The sequence below is a fragment of the Bacillus rossius genome, chromosome 3 (assembly GCF_032445375.1).
Source record: "Bacillus rossius redtenbacheri isolate Brsri chromosome 3, Brsri_v3, whole genome shotgun sequence".
Taxonomy (NCBI): domain Eukaryota; kingdom Metazoa; phylum Arthropoda; class Insecta; order Phasmatodea; family Bacillidae; genus Bacillus; species Bacillus rossius.
This window is the reverse complement of record NC_086332.1, coordinates 13,115,503-13,139,522: the sequence shown is the minus strand read 5'-3', so window position 1 is coordinate 13,139,522 and position 24,020 is coordinate 13,115,503. Positions and strand designations below refer to the sequence as shown.

The window sequence follows — 24,020 nt, the reverse complement described above, 5'->3', positions numbered from 1 at the left end:
AGACGCCGGAGAGATGGCAGCACTGCTCGAATTGCTGCAATGCGATGTCGTGCGACCGACTTTGTACGAACTACCGCTGCGGTTGAAGTTTTGGTGGCAGGCCACGTCTCGCTTTTTTTTTTGTTTGTCCGTGTGGCCGATCGCCGACGTCGAAGTGCAATTGTAAATAGGCGTGTGGGCACAGCCGCGAGTGATAGGCGGAAAGGCGCGGAGGGAGGGAGAGAGAGAAGGCCCGTCGGCCCGTTGCATGTGTGTGTGTGCGCGCTTGCGCGCTCGGCCGGCTGCATGTATGCGTGCGTGGACTGGGCGGGCGACCCCAGACAAGGCGAGGAGGCAGGCAGGCAACCTCGCGGCTCAGTGTTGTCAGCGCTGTGCCAGGCGGCGGGCGAGCGGCGAGAGTTCAGTCACATCCCCGCCTCCTCCGCGAGCTGGACCACGATGCACGCCAAGACAAAGGCGCCGCCGGCACCGCTGCGGCACACGGGCGCCGCGACGCTGCCTGACGCCCGGGCCAAGCAAGTGCTGAAGGAGGCGGTCGACGCCGTCGTCAACAGCTTCGCCAAACACACGCAGGGTTACGGCAGAGGTGAGTCCATCGCGATTTTTTTTTCCCTCCCCATCCTGCAACCTTTAACCCTTCGGTAACGACACATACGCCGTTTCTCTATTTGTCGATAACTAGCACTTGACAGAGATTAAAACTTTTCAGGATATGCATTTTTTTTTTAATGATCTTAAAAAGTTTATTATTAAACTGCTGGCGTAGGCAGCGATTTTTATTTTATTTTTAAGTCTGATAAGTGCATGTATAGACAGAAGTTTTTTTTTGGGAAGACAACTGCCTGGATTTTAATTGGCCTGTGTATCTGTCGCCAGAGGGGCGGTGGCAGCGTTCGTATATTTTGAGATAATCATCTGTAATGCCCGTCGAATGATCGGAGGAGGCAGCGGAAACGCATGACAGATCGGGACCATTAACACGTGCCGGAAATAAAACGCAGCCTGGCCTTCAAACCAACCCATAACGTTCTCTTGTAACAACCTCCTGTCAGTGGGTTTTTATTAAGATTTTGTCATACTTGTATCGTAATTTCTGCTTCTCATTTATTAATTTTTTTATTTTGCAAAGTCTTGTGATTTTTTTTTTACCACTGATGCATTTTCACGATTTGTTTACTTCGGCGTGTTGGCATTTTAGGCGATTCGTTTCGTGTATTGTTCTCTCCCCTCGCGGCCAGTGCGTCGCTGGGAACATCAGCTGGAGGGCGCGTGAACCCAGCGAGAGAGGACAGGGAAAGAAGAGCGAGTGCGGCCAGGGGGAGGGGGTTTAACTCGGCAACAATGTTGCAGCGTGTCGTTGCACTCGGGGCTGTTGCGGCGATGCGTCCGGCGCTGGAGGCGCGGCGGGGCGGTCTCTGCGGCCGCGTGCGCCAGGGCAGTTCGGAGGTCGACTGTCGATCGCAAGTCGGCCCGCTGTTCGGAACCATCACTGCAAACCTCTCCGCATCGGGCTGTCATTTGCTAGAGATGTGCTAGCACAACTGTCAAAATCAGCTGTTTTAAAACAAAGACGTGTGTTTGCTTATATTTGGAATTTCGTCAGAAGTTCGCTCTTGTTTAAATGATTAAAATTGTATTTTTAACACGTTAATATTTTTATATATACTAAGTGCTAAATATACTATTGGAAAATAAGCTGTTCGGTGTTAGGTTCTAAAATGTTTTATCAGCAATCGACGCATTCTGTTCTAATATTTACTTGACAAGTACCTATATTATATCCCTGATTAAAAGTAATTCTGCGCAGTTTTTTAGACTTAAAATTATAAAAAAATTCGAAAAAAAGATATATCCATACAAAGCTCATGTACAAAGGAGGAATTTTGGGGTTTATGATCATCCTATTAATGTATAATTAAAACATGTGCCAAATTAAAATAAAATTAGGAAATCGTTGATTCCTTTCAATGTTAATATAAACAAAAAGTGGAATAACTATTATGCGTAAGAAACAGGAAATAGAGGAATAATTAATATCCTTCCAGAGAAACGCCTTATATGTGTATCTTGCCCACTGGCATGATTCAAAACTTTGATTGCAAAATCTAGACTTACAACCAGGCTTTCGATGAATAGAGTTTTGTTTGAAACACACTCACTCGGCAAATGCGTTTTGTTTTCTTGTCACTGAAAAATAATACTGAACGTTCCAGGGGATTGTTGAAGCTTGAATTTTTGTTAAAAATCTGAATTAAGTTGATAAATTGTATGCATCAATACACTCGTTACATACATTGGCGTAGCTGTGTTCATAATGTTTGGGGGGACAAATAATGATTTTGATGTCATGTAAACCCATTCCCCTCTTACTAAGACGGGGGGTCCGGGGTTCCTCCACCGGAAAATTTGGATTTTAAAAGTGCAAAATAGCACTTGTTAAGCAGTTTTTGTATCTAACCATTGGATACATCGATGTTAAAATTATTATTGTTTCCTTAAGATAAAATTTGATTAGTGAAGAAATTACAAATAAAGTTGGGCAGAATAATATTATAAAATAAAAATATCACGGTCTAGAAAGTTGGGGAGACAGTCCCCTCCACCCAAAAAGTTCAGGGGGACACGTCCCCCCTGTCCCCCCCGGTTCCTACGCCCCTGGTTACATCGCATAGTTAGTTATTGTTAGGCATAGCGTTAAGGCGTGTTCTAACTTCACAGCAACTCTCTCAAATTCAGTGATGTCAGATACTGGAGTGACATTAGTAAAACATATTATCATTTATAATGTTTGCCCTTGAGCATTTGAAACATAAACATTATTTTTAAAAATCCATTAGGAAATTTTTATCTTTTTTCATTTATCCATGTAACAGTATCATATGTTATTAAATTTACATTCAAGCAGACATTACCGTATGATATTAGTGGAGTACATGTGTGTGTCACATTAGAGGATTTTCGCAAATATCCTTTGACACATTATTACAAAATCTCACACATGTTATGTAAAACTGATGATACATTTAAATTACAAGATTTATTACATTAATGAAATAATTTCACTAGAAAATAAACATTAATCGTTGTATGGTTATTTGGTTCTGTTCTATCAGTTTTTACTTAAATGAATACGCGTACGCCAAAAGTTCTTGAATGAAATTTCCTAATAACTATGTTTTGATTAATACTCTGAAATATAATAAAATACGTAAGTGTAAATGAGAGTGGTTTTGATGGTAAGAGTATGTTACTACACTATGCATTCCTACCAATCAACACTACCTTGCATAAAATTCTAATTTGTAATGTGTGCTTATCAAAGTTATAATAGTAGCGATAGCACATGGTAAAGGTATATACTTGAAATTTGTCATAAACTTATTAATGTGAAGAATTCCTGCAGAAATTACTGTCGTGTTGGGGACGACAACGAATTAGACTTGTGGAAGTCGTGAAGCTTTGCCAAGTAATTAAGTGATTAAAATCTACTTCGTTACTTGTGAATGGTTTTCCACACATAATTCTGAACACGAAAGCATGAATAAACGTAATTTTGTACTAAGATAATTTGCTTTCACTTAAGTATTTAAAAGGCCTGCAGAAGTGATGTGTATTCAGCATGGCGTATGATCTCTATCTTATTTGTGATGCAGTGGCCGTTGACAGTATCAGATCTTGTGTCAGCAAAAGTTTATATATAAAGTGTGTATCCTGAAGTCTATAATTGCGTATGTGCCGCATTTATCGTATTAAGCATACTGAACTAAAAACATAATCAATTTCAGTATTTATCGTTTAAAACGTTCCCATTTCAGCAAGGCATTAAGGTATGAACATTGTTTTCACGTGTTAAACTGGTTGAACATGCACAATCGACCTTTGCTTCGAATGAGTTCACAAGTTTTCGTATTGAACTGTGAAAAAAAAATTCCTTAATGCAAATTGCGGAACAAAATTTTTACGCATTATCACGTAATACATTTCACTTTTTTGTTTGTTTATAAATTAAAAAACAAACTATCAGTAGAGCTTTTGCTGACAGAAAATATGTAGGTAGTCTTTTGCTAGCTAGTAACTGCGACCTATTGCTGCAGCTTAGAAACACTGCAAATTTCGAACTGCTTACCATGTTTCAGCGTTATTTTTTCAAAAGTATTTAATGAAAAAAAAAATTAAATAATTGTAATCCAAAACAAGGCATGTGAAACAACGAATATAAAGAAACTAACATGATTTTGTTTGTTAGAATCAAGAATTTTTAGTGGGGTGATAACTTTATTGTAGGTAAACAGCAGTGTCACTGGTGGCTTGAGTAAGTGGTCTCTGTAATTCAAGATGCTTCTCAATCAACTCATTACAATCACATTTATTTTAGGGATTGAAAAGAGATCCTTTGTAATCCAAAACAAAGTGAGGGTAGGTATGTCTCGTACGATTAAGGTTAAGTTGCTACACAAATTACACATTATATGCATCACTCATATCATTAGTTTAAACGTATTAAAAATATGACCTTTGGAAAAAAAAAAGTTTTCCAACCGAGTGAGTTAGATTGTTCTGTGTGTTAAACCTTCGCGTTTTGCCGTGTGATTTTAACGAATGCATAAGAGACGAACTCTTATGGTTAGCTATAATTTTGAAGTTACCGGCATGTGTGGCGAACGCAACGCTGTATGAATGCAGATTACGCCACGCGTATGGTTTTTTTTAGCTCTTTGGGAACGGAAATACCCATCGTAAGATATTTTTCATCGTTACAGGTATTTACCACTTTAGCCAGTCTGAAGTTGGCGCACATAGCTTTCATGAAAGCTGTTCTCGAACGTTGGTAGTTCTATTATTCAAACAAACTCCGGCCAAAAACAACGAACAACAAAGAACAAAGGCCTTACCAAGTATTCGAATAATGTCCGTAATGAAGGATTTGTTCCGCGTTTAATTTTCTTTAGTTAATTTTCATTAAATTATGCAATCCAAGTAAAGTTTGCAAAATAACGTTAATTGATATTTCATTGATATATTTTACATATTGCCTTGTCACGTAGGAAGAAAATACGCATTTTAACTAGGCCAATAGGTTTGCGAATATGTTTTGCTGATTTAAAATATGTCAAATAGCGTGCAATAAGACTAACCACTTAGAAATATTTCGTAGCAAATAAGGCCTAGTCGTCAAAATGTTTATTATAGGAAGAGTTGCCCAAATCATTATATTAAAGTAAGTGAAATATGTACGCTGGGAGTATCCGTCCGTAGAGTAAATATTTGGATAGTGTGCGAACGCAAATTGCGAAGTAAAATATTTGTGGTCGGAACTTTGAACAGTTTATTTACCTAAACTGTCGAACGTGTGTCACGGCACACGTGGTTTGACGTTTATGAGGTTATCAAAGCTCTAGGCAATGTGTAGACCAGGGATGGCGAACCTTTATTGGTAAACGAGCTATTTTTTATGGGAAAAAAAGTGACTAATACTTGCCATCATAGAAAGAATCTTGATTTAGTGATAATACGCTTAATAATGGATGAAACTAAAACACGATGCTATTTACTAAAAAAAACTCTTTATTTGCAACTCGAATTTTGTACAGCAATCGAAATGTTTACTGTTTTATTTTTATTTAAATAAAATAAAAGAGGTTATTGTGATTTCTGCTGTTGCAAATTGGATGCTAAATATCTTATATTAGGCTCGTACTTTGGTACTGTTTGCGATAAAGTGCATAGATTCCTTAATTATTGGCGTGCCCGAATGATTTTGTCGCGTGCCACCATTGTCACGCTTGCCATTGGTTCGCCATCCGTGGTGAGGGCTATGTCCGAGAAACGGACACAGAAAGTGTTTGAAAGTTCGTAGGCAGTATATTATAATCAGGAATGGGATAAATTACAATTTTCTCGAAATCGAATCACAAAGAGGACCTCGGATCCAAATATAGGTCTCATTGAAATAATGTACTAGGAATAGAAAAAAAATATCCCTTTCAGCACAGCCTACAAGCGTAGGTAGATTTCCAAGTAGGTACTTATTTCTTCTGGAAATGTCCTGGAAACTTCTATAAACGTGTGGAACATTTTATGGACTTAATGTACATAACATCTTCGTATATGTTCTCCAATAAACCAAAATGATCGATTAAACATTTTCTCATATTCCACACAGCGAAAGTTTTTCGAATGTTTTAACTCGATGCATCCAGCATTTAATTGATTATTTCATACTATGCCTACTTAGGTAGTTAATAATTTTTGACTTTCAACCACCGTTTTTCATTCCTTGCACTAATACGTGGTCGTATATATATTTTCTTTGGACAAAGTTCTAAGATAATGTTATATATTAAGATGGTTTATAATAAAAACGAACGAATTTGATAGGAAGGAAATTATGATTTTTTAATATTCAAAACCAGGTTTTTACTTTAATAGTTCTTCTCATTGAAAATTGTTTCAGCCAAAGGTATTCGAAAAAGTTAAAAATATTTGCAATTAAACGGATTTTATAGTATACCTAAAAAGTAATGAAAAAATTTTTTTATCTGTCAACCCTTGTTATTTTCAGCCCTTGCAGTAATGTTTAAGTAAATATTTAAATATTTAAAATAAATAATAACGTAAAAAAATTATAATATTTACAAATAATTTGAACGGATTTGATGATGTTCTTACTGAGAGATTCACTTGTCCCTTGATTCCTGTTCCACCCTTATGGAAGTTAATAACGATTTTTCTGGTTTTTTTTCCAACCCTTTGGTGGGATTATGCCCATTAACGAACTTGTCAGAGGTTTTATATTACCATATTCTATGTAACGGTTGGGAAGGGATTTGTGCAAAATCACTGCAATAATCGTATCTCTAAAAATGTGATATAACTGAAACGGTTGCAATAGGTAGTCTGTCTTCGAAATATGCCTACAATATTAACTGTTTTGAAATATTTTAACCTTTTAATGGACACGGAAATTTCGCGGATTCGTTTCGTCGCAAGGTAAACTGCAAACATGTATACTTTGCATTGGCTTGATGATTGGATCACAATTGTATGGACACACCCCTCTACGAATGTGGGCCAGTCAACTACCAGTAGCAGTATAGCTGCCGATTCACACTGTCTCACTCCAAATATGGGGAGGTTCCACAGTAAGGAATCAGCCAATAGGAAAGAATATGTGGGTACAGATACGTAGGTCTATGAATTTCAGCCCGATACCAAATGAATCTGCGAAATTTTTGGTCTATATTTATGAAATAAGTTTCTCGAATCAGTAATTACATATTGTAATTTTATTTTACATATGTAATTACACATTAAACGTAAAAATTCGTGCGAAAAGGTAACCGGATAGGTTTAAAGAAAAACACAAATAGACCTAATAAACTTCAGAGTGGTAAATTCAAATATATATATTTTTAGTTTGATACATTTCTTCCATAAATTTTTTTGAAACCTTTGTCTTGAATCTCAGATCTTTCGAACACTATCAATTTGATTCTTTTCAAGAATTCGACCGGCCCATCCCTAATTATGATATACACTGCGTCCAATTGCTACATTTTTATTTATTTTTTAACTGTGGGTCTATTTAAATACTGAATATAAACACACACACGTGTCGTTTAAATCAATTTAATTAAAAGGGTATGCTGGCAAATTGTTAGCCAATGGTAGAGCGATGAGCAAAAGAAAAAAATTATCAGTCCAAGCCATTGTCTGTGTCCGCCTCATAAGAACTCAACGGTAAAAACGTCTGTACATTGTGAAACCACTTTTTTCTGTCAAAACAATATTTAAATTAAATTAATGTAATAAAAGATAATAATATAGATAATATTAGTTAAATAAAAAGAATATCAAAGGTATTAAATTGGTAGTAATTTTTTTAATATAGATTATTTGAACATTATTATTTATTTGGGGTAATAATAATCATCTGACTTGTTACAGAAACTTTATTTTCAGCAGTAGTAGCTAACTTCGTCCTTAAGAAAGTAGTTGCACTATTTTAATGACAATTACTGTGGATATAAGTGGATTTTAACAAAATAAAATGCGCTGCAACATAATCTTAAAGCACATACGTTGTGCAGAGTTTTAGAAAAAGACACGCGAATTGAAAACTGCTTAAGATATCCTAGTGAAATCTGTTTACTAAAAGCATGTTATAATACGTCGAGGGTGTATGAGTAGTTCTGTTTAAGTCATTCATTTTCAAAAAGTATTTATATAAAAGTGAAAATGGCTATAAAAAAAAAGCGTGTTTGCAGAATAGTCTTTAAGGCATGAAACATCCGGCAGGGATTCTTGAAAGCACTCAAGGGACTTGCGTTAAACCTTTATCTTCATTTCGCCGCCATATTTACAGTTACATCTCAAATCTCACAGTTGTCCTATAAACGACCAGAAGACTGCGCTTAAAGGCGATACCGCGTTAGAAATACCGCCGAGCTCGCACTTATCATCCCGCCTCACTAACACAAAAAAAAAACCTTGACTACGCGGGCCCAAGAAATGTTTCTCTCACGCAACCAAGTCATATTTGTATTGGAAAAAAAAAAATAGCGCGTGTAGCTCAGTACACGTGTTAGGAGTGAAACTTCTTTGGCAATTCAAACCTCGACATTAAGTACTCTCTTTATCTCTCTTTGGCGTCAGAAAAGTGTCTCAAAACAATGTTACACGATTGCATTAAAATTCTGGCTTGAAATTGTAATTGAAAATTACTCTCATCGTGCCCAATGAAGTTTCACTTCAGAAATTGTTAGTTTTTTTTTCTTTGTTTGTTGACCATATTCCTGTTACGGAATATTTTGTGGTGTTTATATCCTTGTTGACAACAGCAATTTTTTGCTTAATTTTGTGTTTTTTTTGTCTTTTTTGGGTATTTTTATTTTTTTATTTCTTTATTTTAGTTTTTCTTCAACAGAAAAAGTTCTTAGCAATGGCGTATCTCCAAAAACTTACATCAAGTCATGCACTCCCATTGCAAAAATCTTTCAAAGATACCATGTAAACACTGTTTAACAGTACTGATTTACACGGGTAATTAAAATAATACCTCCTTGAAATAACACAATTTCATTGCGAATATGACCCGTGGCGCGGTGCACAATAAGCTCAAACCCCGGTGTGTTGCCCTCTGCCGAAGTCGGGGTGGCGTCAGGCGCGGGCGACCCTTCTATCCCTGCAGCACGGCAGGTTTCAACCTGAGCCGCACGCCACCACGTGGAGCCCGCTCAAGACATTGGAGCCTGACAAGTTCTCTGCACCGTCCGCAACCTACTCTCCTTCCTTTGAGCGTCAGACGTTGATTAAACTGGCTGGCTGGCAGCCTGGCGGGAAACGACTAAAGTCGCCCCCTAAAAACCAGTCCTACCAAACCTAAAATGCGGACAGAAATGTCCAAGTGCCCGCCCTTGCTTAGTAGACATTTTCTACTCTTCCAACTCTTCTTCCTGAGCCATCCTTCTACTCCCGTAACCAACCAGCATGAAATTAATGCATGAATTTTTGCATCCCGCATGTCAGTGCCCAGGGTTTTCCCTGTGTCTATGCAGGTTTTACCTGGGCCCAACTTATCTAGTATAGTCTAGTATAGTCAAGTGAGGGGAGTTAGTCATGGCGCCAATTGCTGCCATGGCTGGCCAATCGCCCTCCTTAGCACATATGCATGTTCCCTTCTCTGCATGGTACCCCCTGCATGATTAGAGCGTATAGGCTTCGGCCTGAGACGCACTTAGAGTCTCTCCCTAACCCGGACCCCTCCCAATACACTTAGTTTTAAACTTAGGTTAGGAAAAAAAAAAAAATTCGTTGATTAAAAATTCGGCCTCGAAATTTTACTCCCATCGCGCCCAAAGAAGCCTCACTTCAAAAAGCTGTTTTACGGCGTAAAAAATTGGTTGTCTGTAAAGTCGGTTTACGGACGATAGTTTAACGTGACGTCATAACAAAACATTGAAGAAATGATTGCATACTGTTATGAATAAAATTGAAACCTTTTTATTGAATTATCACTATTTTGTATGGATACAAAGAAGGCGTGAAATGAAATCTACAATTTAATTGATAAATTTACTTTTATCTGCACTCATTAATTCAAATATGTTTATTACTTTAACGAAGAGATTATTTAAACTATACCTAACTTGTATACATGTTTGCTATTTAACTTCTTCCAATCTGTGTTGTTCTTTTAAGGATAGGACGATGATAGGAAAAGTAGGAAACGAATGGGAGTGTTTCAAGTTTAATGTGCCTCGGAAAAAGTCAAATCGATGGTTGTTCCAATCGAGTGGAAGAGAGATAGATGCGGCGCAAGCGTACAATGAGCGTAACTGGACAATGAGCGTAACGGGACAATGAGTCATTCTTTTTCGTGCGTGCAGCGGGCGTTCGTCGTTTTATTAGACGTTGTCACGTAAAAAAATCGCCAGATATTGTCTTCGCGTTGCATTGGTAAGGGAGCTGGAGGTTGGCAAGAGGCCGCAGGCAGGTGTCCGTGTGCGAAACCTCGGAGGCACCGACGACAATGTCTTCGAGCATCCGGAGTGTCAGGCGTCGCCTTCGTCGGCCGTCATGGTTCATGCGCGTGGGGAATAAAACCATGACTAAGGGAGAATAGGAAAAAAAAAAAGGACCTGGTTTTTATGTTGAGGAAAAAAAAGAATTAGGAGGGGGGGGGGGCTGCGGACAGCGGGACACTTGATGGTTGCCGAGCGGATGCCCTGGGGAAAGTGAGAAAGAGGGGTGGGGGGTGGGGGTGGGAGTAGAGGCGACGGTGCGTTAACTCGTCCGCTGGGAACGTTGTCATTTGTGCTGCAAGGGGATTCATTCAAGGGAATTGCCTGCAAAAGTAACGAATGCTGTGCAAATAACGAGACTTGGGTGCACGGTCCTGTCGTCTTCAACTCGTGTTTATTACGACACTACATTGAAACTGTTACCTGTCTTACCTTACCTTTTGAAAATCCTTCCCAAGTATGTGTATGCACGTGTATTCAGGTGGATGTAATTGTATGAAACAATATCTTTTCCTCGGGACCAAACGAATCTGAAGGTCAGTTTGAACAGTGGAAATAAATAAAAGCCAGGCAAATTCTTTGCTCGAGCCATGACTTTGCAAGCCGTCCTAATCATAATTGGGTAAAAGGAGAGTACAATAACGGTTTTTTTTATGTTACTTGAATGATTCTTGCAACGGAGAAGTTTGATTTAAACGATTTTAATGGAAATGCGACATTGCTGGTTTCAACGTTTGCCATAGAGAAATCACAACAATTAACAAGAAATATGAGTACACAAACACACAGAAACTGAGCCGATGTCAATTTCTGTCTGTAATATTAACAATAAATAAATGTATTTTTAGATATATGGACCAGTATTCGATATCAATCAATTGAAATATATATATGATTTAAAATTACATGTATAATTTTTATTTGTATGTTGCCTTTTTTATCCTGACAATTTTAGTTTATGCTGCACACGCATTGTAAAAATTCACTCATCATTATTTTCATAACGCGCCTAAAGTAGCATAACAAACAAAAATATATTCGTGTTTAGTATTCATTTTCAAGCCGGCCATATTTTTGAATGATGGCTGCGTTTCGCCACCTTTATATTTTCGTGAGTTGATGGCAGCAGGAGAGGAAGGTATTCATTGTACCTGTAGTTCATTCTTAGTAGTGGTGGTCAAAATCGGTGGGCAACGCGAAGCACTGTTGAAAAGGGTGGGGAGACGGTTTGGGTTATCCCGCCGCCCCCTTGTGTTCATCACAGCCCTTGCGCGTGCCGCTGGAAACGTATATTCGTGCCTTCAGTCACTTCCCCCCCCCTCCTCTTTCCGTGCACACGCAAATCATCTCCCGCTTCCAGGTGCATCAAGATTTCCTTGTCCGTCGTTTCGTCTGCCACCGACCCCACCGGTGCGTAGTTAGCACCCCCACTTTTGAAAACTAAAGTTTTCTTTACGTCAATCGTTAGATCATCGTTAGATCAGTTTTGATCAACAAAAAGTTTCGTTTGATCAAGTTTCAAACTTTGACAATTAAGCATGCTTTAAAAAATGCGTAGTTAGCACCCCCACTTTACTATATCAGTGAAGGAAATGAAAATTTCAGAGTTTCTCTACGTCAATCGTTAGATCATCGTTAGATCAGTTTTGATCAACAAAAAGTTTCGTTTGATCAAGTTTCAAACTTTTACAATTAAGCATGCTTTAAAAAATGCGTAGTTAGCACCCCCACTTTACTATATCAGTGAAGGAAATGAAAATTTCAGAGTTTCTCTACGTCAATCGTTAGATCATCGTTAGATCAGTTTTGATCAACAAAAAGTTTCGTTTGATCAAGTTTCAAACTTTGACAATTAAGCATGCTTTAAAAAATGCGTAGTTAGCACCCCCACTTTACTATATCAGTGAAGGAAATGAAAATTTCAGAGTTTCTCTACGTCAATCGTTAGATCATCGTTAGATCAGTTTTGATCAACAAAAAGTTTCGTTTGATCAAGTTTCAAACTTTTACAATTAAGCATGCTTTAAAAAATGCGTAGTTAGCACCCCCACTTTACTATATCAGTGAAGGAAATGAAAATTTCAGAGTTTCTCTACGTCAATCGTTAGATCATCGTTAGATCAGTTTTGATCAACAAAAAGTTTCGTTTGATCAAGTTTCAAACTTTGACAATTAAGCATGCTTTAAAAAATGCGTAGTTAGCACCCCCACTTTACTATATCAGTGAAGGAAATGAAAATTTCAGAGTTTCTCTACGTCAATCGTTAGATCATCGTTAGATCAGTTTTGATCAACAAAAAGTTTCGTTTGATCAAGTTTCATACTTTGACAATTAAGCATGCTTTAAAAAGTGCGTAGTTAGCACCCCCACTTTACTATATCAGGGAAGGAAATGAAAATTTCAGAGTTTCTCTACGTCAATCGTTAGCTCATCGTTAGATCAGTTTTGATCAACAAAAAGTTTCGTTTGATCAAGTTTCAAACTTTGACAATTAAGCATGCTTTAAAAAATGCGTAGTTAGCACCCCCACTTTACTATATCAGGGAAGGAAAATAAAATTTCAAATTTCCTATATGTCAATCGTTTGATCATCGTTAGATCAGATTTAATCAACAAAAAGTTTCGTTTGATCAAGTATCATTCTTCGCAAAAAAAAAATTTTCTGTGAAGTGCAATGTTGAAATAGATGTCACGGAATTTTTACGTCAATTTTTTATTAGATATTATCAACAATACATTTTTTATTATGTATTTTATTTCTTTCCCAAATAAACTTGTTGAAATTGTGGAAAAATATTTATTTTGTTGAATGTGATATTCTTTTTTGGATCAGATATGTTCGCAGTGCTGCCACAACTTAGAAACATGCAACTTATAAACATATCACTCAGAAACACACCAAATGGAAATTTTTTACTTATTTGACTTCTAAGTTGTGTTTCTTATTTATGATTCTTTTTCAAATTGTGTGGAATGCGAATGAACATTCAGTTGTGCATTATGGCAGAGATTTTATACGATTTTTCATTTTGTCCCTTTTTTACATCGTCTAGTTGAAAATTGATAACCAATTTGGCCATTAGTGCTCACGTCTGAGACAATTTTTTTTAATCTAGTTTTGTTTATCCACTTATTGCCTTTCCATATATCAAATTCATTTGAAGACAAATGTTCTATAAATATAAATAACAGAAAATGAAAAAAAAAATTTTGCATTTCCCCAATTCAAGCAAAAATTAAAACTATGATCTGAATAATTGGCGTGTGTTATTGGAAGCGATTTCTAACTAGAGTTTTCATAATCTTAGTTTTAAAAATATCTATATTTGAATATATCTAAATAAAAATAAGAAATAATAACGGCCATTTAAATTAGCTTTAATTAAATTATAACAATAGCTATTTCTGAACTTAAAATACAAAACATTTGTTTCTCAGAAACACAAAATTACTGGCTTGATTCTATTGCATGGTTATTTGTAATAGTGAGTGATATTAAAAAACTGGTACTTAAAAATTTATTTTAGAGTTATCTAATTCGTTTTATTGATAAAACTGCGCCAAATTAGTCGTTTGTGAAATGGATAAATAAATGCACAATCCAATGTTTAAAATTTTTTTGGTTTGAACTTACGTGCAATAAAATGCATTCATGGCTACGATTAGTCACAATGTTATAGCACTTACATCGTTATTCCAGCAAAAAAAAACAGCGAATTAAATACAGCAAAACCTTTTTGTAAAGATCTTGCTATGCACAACTCAAAATTAGTCTTTTTTAATTTTAAATTTGGAAAAAATATACGTTCCTAGTAATATTTTTAAGTACGATTAGATATGGTACGAGTTTATATTTTGACAAAGGTTTGAAGGTAAAAAAATTCATTTGTCTTACCTGGAAGTGTTTGTTCATGTATGCAATCAAAGAACTTACCCTCAAAGACAGGCTAAAGAAAGAAAAAAGGAATTTTCATAGGACTTCGTTAAAATGACCACTTCGTGGCTTATCTAATGCATGAATAGTTTGTGAAAACATGTATAACTGGTGCATATGCAATGCCATTTTCTTTTCTCTCTCTTTTTTTTTTTGCACTGGAAACGTGTCGTGTTTTACCCTTATAAATTACAGCAGGTTTATGCCCGTACTAAGTTTAGAGTAATACGTGGATTAATTTTGTTTTGTATTTGTAGTGTAAACCTATTGTTTTAAGATTTTACCTAGCATTGAAAATTCGCCATCATATTATTACTTATATTATCATGAACTCGATCGAATAAATGGACAGCAGTGTTGTAGTTGTCAGTCAGATATAATTTTCTGCAGCACCGTGTATTTATTGTGTGTCAATAGTTGAGCCAGAAGAAGCATTTAGAGCAGAAGACAAAAACCCCAGCCAGATGAAGGCGCGCCTCCATCCCGTTATTGTTGCTAAGTTCCCTGCCGTGACAAGTAAATCCTTTCACACACACCCCCGCCCCCTTTCCACCTTAATCACTTCTGTCATTGTACTCATATTCAACACATTTTGACCTGCTTTTCTCGGGAGGGAATGTTGTCCCAATATTCCTGGAAACGCAAAGCTCCTCGCGCCTTAGACCCCCTGTCGAGTTTCTGTGAATAACTTGTGAATGGGATCGGGAAACTCCACCTCCCTCCACCTTTAGCTGTAAACGTATAATAATTGTTCGTTGTTGAAGCTGGAAAACCCACCCAAAAAGAATGAACGGTAGCCCAGGGGAATATCCCTAGATAGGGCCTGCCTACGCTGTGCTTATCGTACACTAACGACCCCAAATGTTCCAAAATCAGAATGTCATCCTTTTCAGTGCTGTTGTATAGTTATATTCCACGATATGACTTGTAAAAAATGTTCCTTTTTCTTTTCTTAGGGCCGATATTATGACCCTCGGCTAAATCCTCCGGCTAGCCAGCCGACAGATAAGGCTAGCCGCCGGCTAAGGAACGAGTGGTGTATTATGACCCATATTTAGCCGGCGGCTGGCTAACCGAAACAACACGAAGCTTCTGGTTTTATATTGCGTATGTTGGTAATAAAATTAACTAGAATTTGGTAACATTTGTTTTATGAGTGTTACAACACAGCTCTCTCCTACTGTGTTGATAGTCAGCTGTTCGTATTTTTTGTATGTGTGATATAGGACTCGTAATTCTGATTTTTGCGACAAGAAAATTATGTCGTAAATTTTATCTTGAAACAAAATTAGATAACATCATGATTTTAAAAAAAATATTACATTGACATGTAACTTTCTTTGCATTCCTTATAACTTTCTTTTACCTTGTAAATTATATTCCTGTACCTATTTCGAAATACTATCTGTGTTAGGTTATGCTACGTTAATTTAAAAGACCAAGTAAACTAAGTTTCTACACACAAATATGTTTCCGTTTGAGTCTCTCTAATATTCCATTAATGTAGACCTTGTCCCAAGATACTACATTAGTTTAATTTTCACTTATGTGTATTTTGGTGTGTCGTTTGTGTACTGTGAAGTTAGCTCTATCGGCCGGCTTTATCCGGCCGCCCGAAGGGGTCAGGTTTGGAACCAAAATGGCATGGTATGTTATTATCCACACGTAAGGCAAATTTGATGTAGAAATATAAAAAAATGCGACAGACTTTGCCTTACGTGTGGTAAATAACATACAATACCGTTTTTGTTCCAAAACCTTCGGGCGGCCGGATAGAGCTGGCCGATAGAGCTAACGTCAACAGTGTTTGTGAGAGTGAGAAAGGACAGAGGAAGGGGGAAAATATTCTTTATTTTCACATTTAATTGGAATTTGGCAGAATTGATCCACATCTGGCGTATTTTAGAACTACATTTGTCCCGAATATAAATATTGTAACTACAAATTCACGAACACACGAATTAGTTAGAATTACATACAGTAGATTAACACACGTTTTTAGCCTTACACATGTACATTTACGTATTTATAAAATGATTAAGTATATATACAGATATTATATTTATGATGTCGCTTTCCTAGAAATATTAAACACAAAATTATTTTACGACTCGGCGATAGGCAAACATACATACATACATACATACATTATCATATCACGTAATTTTTAACCGAACTTAGATGCACGAACAAATGCATTTTGAGCACAGAATTAAATAATTTCGCCGAATCCTGCATAAACTCCGCTGAAAATTCCCAAATAGCCATCATCACTTTCACTGGCAACAACTAACCTCGCCTGATTTCTCGCCCGCCATTTTATTTCTGCTACTTAGCCGCCGGCTAAGCAGCTAGCCGCTGGTCCATCCTCAGTATAACGTAGCCGAAACTTTATCTTGGAGTTAGGCGTGAGCTGAGGGTCATAAGACGAAAATAAGCGCTAGCCGGAAGATAAATTCTAGCCGGAGGTTTAGCCGAGGGTCATAATACCGGCCCTTAGTGTGATTTGACTTGTACAGCTTTTTCATATAGAGGAAACCATTTTGTAGATGTTTTAAAATAAAATTGCTTATCAATGAATGTTTCACTGTCACTTTGGTGTACTTGTTTACTTAAGTCGCGTTCGTCAAACATCTTTGTGCTATCCAAGTCTGGTTGATGTGTTTATGATTTATTTTAAGTTATAAATTGAATGCCTAACGATTAAAAATGTGTCAAGCCTCAAATTTGAAGTTACCGGGAGACCTCGGTAAATGTTTAGGCTATGTACAAATACAAAAATTTATGTTTATATTTGTGTGTCCAAGTGAGTTTAAGTGTAAGAGTTTATTTGTAAAGAAACATACAGTTTTTTGACATGTTTTATTTACAGTTATAAATTTAAAATAAACTATGCGTGTGTATTGTATATGAAAACTATATTTGTGTAAGTGTATTGTGATTAAAAACCACAAAGGGTTAGAAAAATATGTTACAAAAATATGTTAACCCGACTTTCTTAGTTTAACACTTCCTTAACATTCAATACAACCTCATTAGACGCCTTTATTTGTCTATGACTATCAAGAGACGAAAGTATCGTTTTAAAAAATACATATAACAATGAAACATGCAAGTAGGTTATGTACATCTAAAACCAGAGTCCAAGAATGGTTAAAGCTAACTTAGATCGTAAGTTGTTGATTTTGGGGACAAATAACATTATATCAAAAAAAATGTTTAAATCTTTCATTTATGTATAAAAATAAAAGTAGAAAAAACTTTAAATTTAAGTAATTTTTTCACCAGTGACAAATTATACAACAACTCTGATTATGGTAATATTTTTTAATAAGTTTAATGTAAGAATAAAGTAATAAACAAAACCATCAATTTTTAAGTAAAAAATAGGGCATGAGGTGCTCTCTTCTTTCATTCTCATGAGACTATCCAAACGAATAGATATTAATGGTAAAAAAGCACCCCATGCCTTTTTTTCCATTCAAATTAATTGCTTTGTTTATTACTTGTTTCTCAATTTAGGTTATTCAACAAATTTCGTTATATAGTTTTTTAATTAATTCTGTCACTATTGTAAACATTGGACACATTTCCGTATTTTTATCACTATCATCTGTATTAATTTAAATCGTAAATACGTTAAATTGTCAATTTATATTGTCAACTAGATGACCCGGTGAACTTCGTACCACCTAAAATTGATTTGATTATAGCTCTTCCTAAGCAAATATCAATCCTAATCAACCATCCAACTACAATTGAAATCGATAGCATTAGCTGCATCGTATACTGTTTGATTTTTTTTGTTACTATAAGAAACTGTTTGTAATTCAAACTTTTATTTACAAGAAAGATAAATGCACTTAACATTCAACGCAAAGCTTTCTGGTACACTTAGTTTTGTGTTTGTTTTCTGGTGCATAAATAAACAAAGATAATGGTATTCTGGCATGCAAACGTGGGAAATACAGTAGTCCATGCGCGAAACACAAAAACTCATAGTTTATCCCGCCAGCTTAAAACGACTGGCCTTGTAATTTGTAGATGGTATTCGCAAAGGCCAGACGCACGGGGGCGCAACTACAGGGGGGCAGGCGGGGCTTGTGGCCCGGGCGCTAAACTGCCATTGCGATTTTTACTGGAGATATTTATTTGAATATCGTAGTCTAAAACACATTGGAGGGCAGATGAACTGAATTACTTGTACTGAAAAATACCTACACGTTTAGCGTAAAATTAAAAAAAAAAAAAACTGGTATCTTTCGCGTACTAGGCCTATCCAACTTGCAGTAATTAAAAAAAATGCATTAAATCTACGTATTCAAAAAAACGTTGAAATAATGGAATTCATATGGGTGACGATAGGAGTTTGGTGGGGTGAAGGGAGTTTTGGTTTGGTCGGTTTGAAATAGCAAGAAAAAGAGGGGGCGGGGGAGGAGGGGCGCTAAGATGAGTTCTTGCCCCGGCTAGAAACAAGCCAAGTTACGTCACTGCCGAGACGCATTGTAAATTGCAGGAATTTAAAATAAAATTTGGCTGTTTTAGACGACCTGTGTCTACTCGTCTTCTCCTTAGCATTTTAATGAACACTACAAACCGACTTGGGATTGTTTTCACAATCACTGAAATTGGTCAAACTTAACTTGAGAAATGTACAACATTAAAATACGCAGACTAATACACTGAGTTTCGATAAAACAAGTTTGGATTAATTTGAAAAGTAAATTTACCTTAATAGAATGGCTCATCAAAATTCAATGTTCGCAAAATGTAATTTAATTCGCTTTAAGCAAATCTGTTTTCACAATACTTTTTTTTCAGGGACAATACATACGGGTGCATTATTTGGCTGTTGGACAAGAACCTTATTTTAAATTTTAGTTTATTAAATTTTTTAATTTTTAGTTCATTAAATGATTAAAGTACACGTTATCTAGACATTTCAGCGAATGCGTCAAGTTGAACCCACCCCCAACTCCTTCTTACCAATAAAGCTTTAAGTTATTAAAATGACATAGTCCATTTAGGCATGCAATTCAAATTAATTTAATTTTCACAATTTTGGGGCTTTACACCTTACCTGGCACATTTTCCACGATAACCCAAACTTTTGGAACGGAAACACTTCAAAAACTAAAAAGCATTAATTTACCAAATTTTGGAAATTATAGCATTTCACCCCTTCCCCTTAAACCTGTAGGGGCACAGTATATCTATCTCGGGGCAAATCATTACCATGGTTATGGTTATTACCCACAGCTCCCACAGTTCTAATGAGTATTTTTATTTATTATTATTATTTTTACTCACTGACTTCCTTTATAATTGTGTTTTGTGTTTATGTGTAATTTTCTGTCTTGATCTCTATCAAAGTTAACGACTAAAATATTTTAGGGGTACATTTTAGTCAGGTCAGAGTCTGTAGAGACTTTGATTACAGATATAGAGGTTATAGAGTTATAATATTTACACGATTTTTTGTTTCTTTAGCTACCTTAAACTTGACAAATGAATGACTCAAGATTGAACTATATAATGTACTGAAAACTGCTAAACATATATAAATTAATTCAAATTAACTTACTTAAGCAGGTACACTTGCTTCAGAACTTAGTATGGTTTTCGTGCAAACATTCCGTAGTCTATTAGTAGTACTAATTGATTGTTTAGTTTTGTGTAGTGCTGCATTATTGTAGTTCTTAAAATACGCGTTATAGTAAATGTAAGTATCTGTTGAATGTTCACACTTTTAGTTAAGCATATAATTTTTTGTTAATAATTAATAATAATTATTGTAAATTATTGTTGTTTTGTAATGTAATCATAGGTATCGATACTTCTCAGTTGTGTAATAAAATACTTTCTAAAAAAAACCATAACGTTTTTGCAAAAAAATTTTATTTAATTTGCATTTAATTTTCGTTAGTGTTGGTTGTTCATTAGGGAAAGGTTTAAAATAAAAACTTTAATTTTTTTCCTGCAAACGTCTAGCCCACATAAAATTGTTGTGTCATTTATCTGATAATATTTAATAATAGGAGGGAAAACATTTTTACTTTATATTTATCCTAATAATAATATTTTTAGAAGATGTAACAACATAATTACTAATTAAATCAAGTTAAATACTTATATTAATTATTTAACAAAACTTGGTTTTCTGATAAGTAACAATGTATGATTTCAATGTAACTGTGATAATTATATTAATCAATAAAAATTATATCTGGAAAAAATTTTCAAATCTTTGCTTGATACCATTACGAATCAAAATATTTAATACTAAGTATTTTAATGCAAACCGTTGTCAAATATTTCTAAAATTCAAAAGTTATATCTAGAACTAAATACATTCACAATGGATTTTCGGTTTATGTAAGGCTGGAACCAAAATGTTGTTGATGGGGCTATATTAATTTGTGTCACATGGATGACTGAATCCCGACACCTCTATGAGAAACCCGCCGTCCCATAAGAGTCTTGTTCCAGCCAGCCTGGAAAATGCATGAACTGTCATTATTCTATGCCATAATCAACAAGTTACCTAACTATACATTCTTAAATTTATGTAAAATAAATTGTTGATAATAGCCTAGGACTTAAAAATACTAAACAGTATTTTATTTCACATATATTTAGTAGTACCAGGCGTCCTACATGTATATGTGTGCTTATACACATGCATATAATATGTACATTTAAATATATGGAATAAAATCAAAAATTGTGTTCACTAACGTGTTCTGTTATGATCGGTGCATCCGTCTGTGCATTTTAATCAATAAAGGTATTGTAATTGTAACGAACGACACACAAAAAACTCTGCTGATATGCCCGACAAAAATTCCTGAATTTTTTCGGTACAAACTATATTACTTTCGAGGTAGAAATGAAACACAGTAAAATAAACGTAAAGTTAAAAAACTAAACAGACATAATTTTATCGTTGAATAAACTAAAAATTAAATAAAAAACTAATATAAATTTAAGTTTCGTCCAACAACCTTATAATCCACCACAAATCTGTAAAGACTGATTATATCCTGAAGTATGTACGATTAGTTATTTTAAGTTCATTATTATTATTAAGTTCATATAGTTATGTTCGTAAAACATTTTCGAAATGACTATATCATAAATTATACGTATTTACTATATTCTAAATTTAAAGATTGAAAATATATTACACATCATATTGTTACTACTGACAGAAAATTTAAGACGAATGATATTAAGCATCCCACCTTTAATTAAACACAGCTGTGATGCATTATTTGGCTGTTGGACAAAAACCTTAATTTATTTTTAATACTTATGTTATACTTTTTAGTCCCAAAATAAAATGAAATTTTGAGTATGAACCGAAATACATATAAAAATATTAAATATGAGTAATATTATTTCTTATATTGAAATTTAAATTATTCAATGTTCTCAAATCTAGTGATTTCCATTTAACGGTCAAGTTGATAAAACCCTCCCCCGCCCAACACACCTTACCCTAAAAGGTCTTAAGTTATCAAAATTATATAGTGTATTCACACATACAGGTCAATCTAATAACTTGAATAAAAAGTCAAAACAAAATATAAATTAATGTTTTCCATTTACGGTAAAAGCACTACAAGGAGGTAGAACAAGTAATTATAATCTTTAGTTCACAGTTCTCATTCACAATTTAAACGACTGTGCTCACGATGGGAGAAAACTAATATTTTGTGCTACATAAAATAACTTATTTTTTTACATAAAAGGTAAAAAAAATTAAGTTTTAAAGCTATATGTTCCTAAAACCTCTCGTCCAAGCATTCTGAGTGTTACAATATTATAACCCTATGATGGCCATAAAAATAAACTTTGTGAAACATTTTGTTTTGAAGTTACTTTTGAGTCTGTTAGTTGATAAATTATAAAATGGTCTCAGTATTCTCATAAAACAAGACGGAAAATGCCAGGAAAATATTTTATCAACCAAGAGCTAACACTGACAATATTTGATACCTGAAAATATGTATTTACGTTGAAAGAAATGTGTGCACACCTAAAACCAATTCGTTTCTCAAAGCTTTTTGTGCTATGCTCAAAAACGTTTAATCTGCAAACACAAAATAAATATGTAAAATTTAATACTTGAAAGCAAGAATAGAAATAAAATAAAATCTGGATTGTAATTTAAATCTGTAAATATTATAACTGTATTATTTACCATAGTCCATAATTTATACATTTGTTATGTGAGAGAATATCATAATATATTTTCACACCTTATGGAACCAAAATACATCTGGAAGAGCTTCAATTAGTAAAAGTATTCTAATTTTTTTTTTGTATTTCACATTTTTACTTTGTAGTAACCAGCTTTAAATTGTTATTACCTAATATACTATTGAGAATTTTGACAAAACAAAGTCAATGGCAAATAAAATCTGATATAACAATGATCTAACGACTGACGTAGAGAAACTCTGAAATTTTCATTTCCTTCATTGATATAGTAAAGTGGGGGTTCTAACTACACACTTTTTAAAGCATGCTTAATTGTCAAAGTATGAAACTTGATCAAACGAAACTTTTTGTTGATCAAAACTGATCTAACGATGATCTAACGATTGATGTAGAGAAACTCTGAAATTTTCATTTCCTTCACTGATAAGTATAGTAAAGTGAGGGTGCTAACTACGCATTTTTTAAAGCATGCTTAGTTGTCAAAGTTTGAAACTTGATCAAACGAAACTTTTTGTTGATCAAAACTGATCTAACGATGATCTAACGATTGACGTAGAGAAACTCTGAAATTTTCATTTCCTTCCCTGATATAGTAAAGTGAGGGTGCTAACTACGCACTTTTTAAAGCATGCTTAATTGTCAAAGTATGAAACTTGATCAAACGAAACTTTTTGTTGATCAAAACTGATCTAACGATGATCTAACGATTGACGTAGAGAAACTCTGAAATTTTCATTTCCTTCACTGATATAGTAAAGTGGGGGTGCTAACTACGCACTTTTTATGCATGCTTAATTGTCAAAGTATGAAACTTGATCAAACGAAACTTTTTGTTGATCAAAACTGATCTAACGATGATCTAACGATTGACGTAGAGAAACTCTGAAATTTTCATTTCCTTCCCTGATATAGTAAAGTGGGGGTGCTAACTACGCATTTTTTAAAGCATGCTTAATTGTCAAAGTTTGAAACTTGATCAAGCGAAACTTTTTGTTGATCAAAACTGATCTAACGATGATCTAACGATTGACGTAGAGAAACTCTGAAGTTTTCATTTCCTTCACTGATATAGTAAAGTGGGGGTGCTAACTACGCATTTTTTAAAGCATGCTTAATTGTCAAAGTTTGAAACTTGATCAAACGAAACTTTTTGTTGATCAAAACTGATCTAACGATGATCAAACGAATGACGTAAAGAAAACTTATGTTTTCAAAAGTGGGGGTGCTAACTACGCATCGGTACCGACCCCTCCTTACAAGTGCTGCCTCCACCCCCCCCCCCCTTCACCGTGATTAGAAAACATTTTTACCTTTTCCCCTCCACTCTAAAAATAAT

At 35.1% G+C, this 24,020-nt stretch overlaps 1 protein-coding gene across 2 annotated transcripts in view; it reads left to right on the top strand.

Moving 5' to 3' along the window:
- The first annotated feature begins 27 nt into the window (after positions 1 to 27).
- The window catches only part of LOC134530242 (protein limb expression 1 homolog), a 229,074-nt gene continuing 205,081 nt past the window's right edge, over positions 28 to 24,020 (top strand). The window contains exon 1 of one of the 2 annotated variants that reach the window (XM_063364922.1): positions 28 to 586. In XM_063364922.1, coding sequence (XP_063220992.1) covers positions 40 to 586 — 547 coding nt within the window. In that variant the 5' untranslated portion in view covers positions 28 to 39. The remainder of the gene's footprint in view (positions 587 to 24,020) is intronic. The other variant, XM_063364921.1, reaches the window with a different exon arrangement.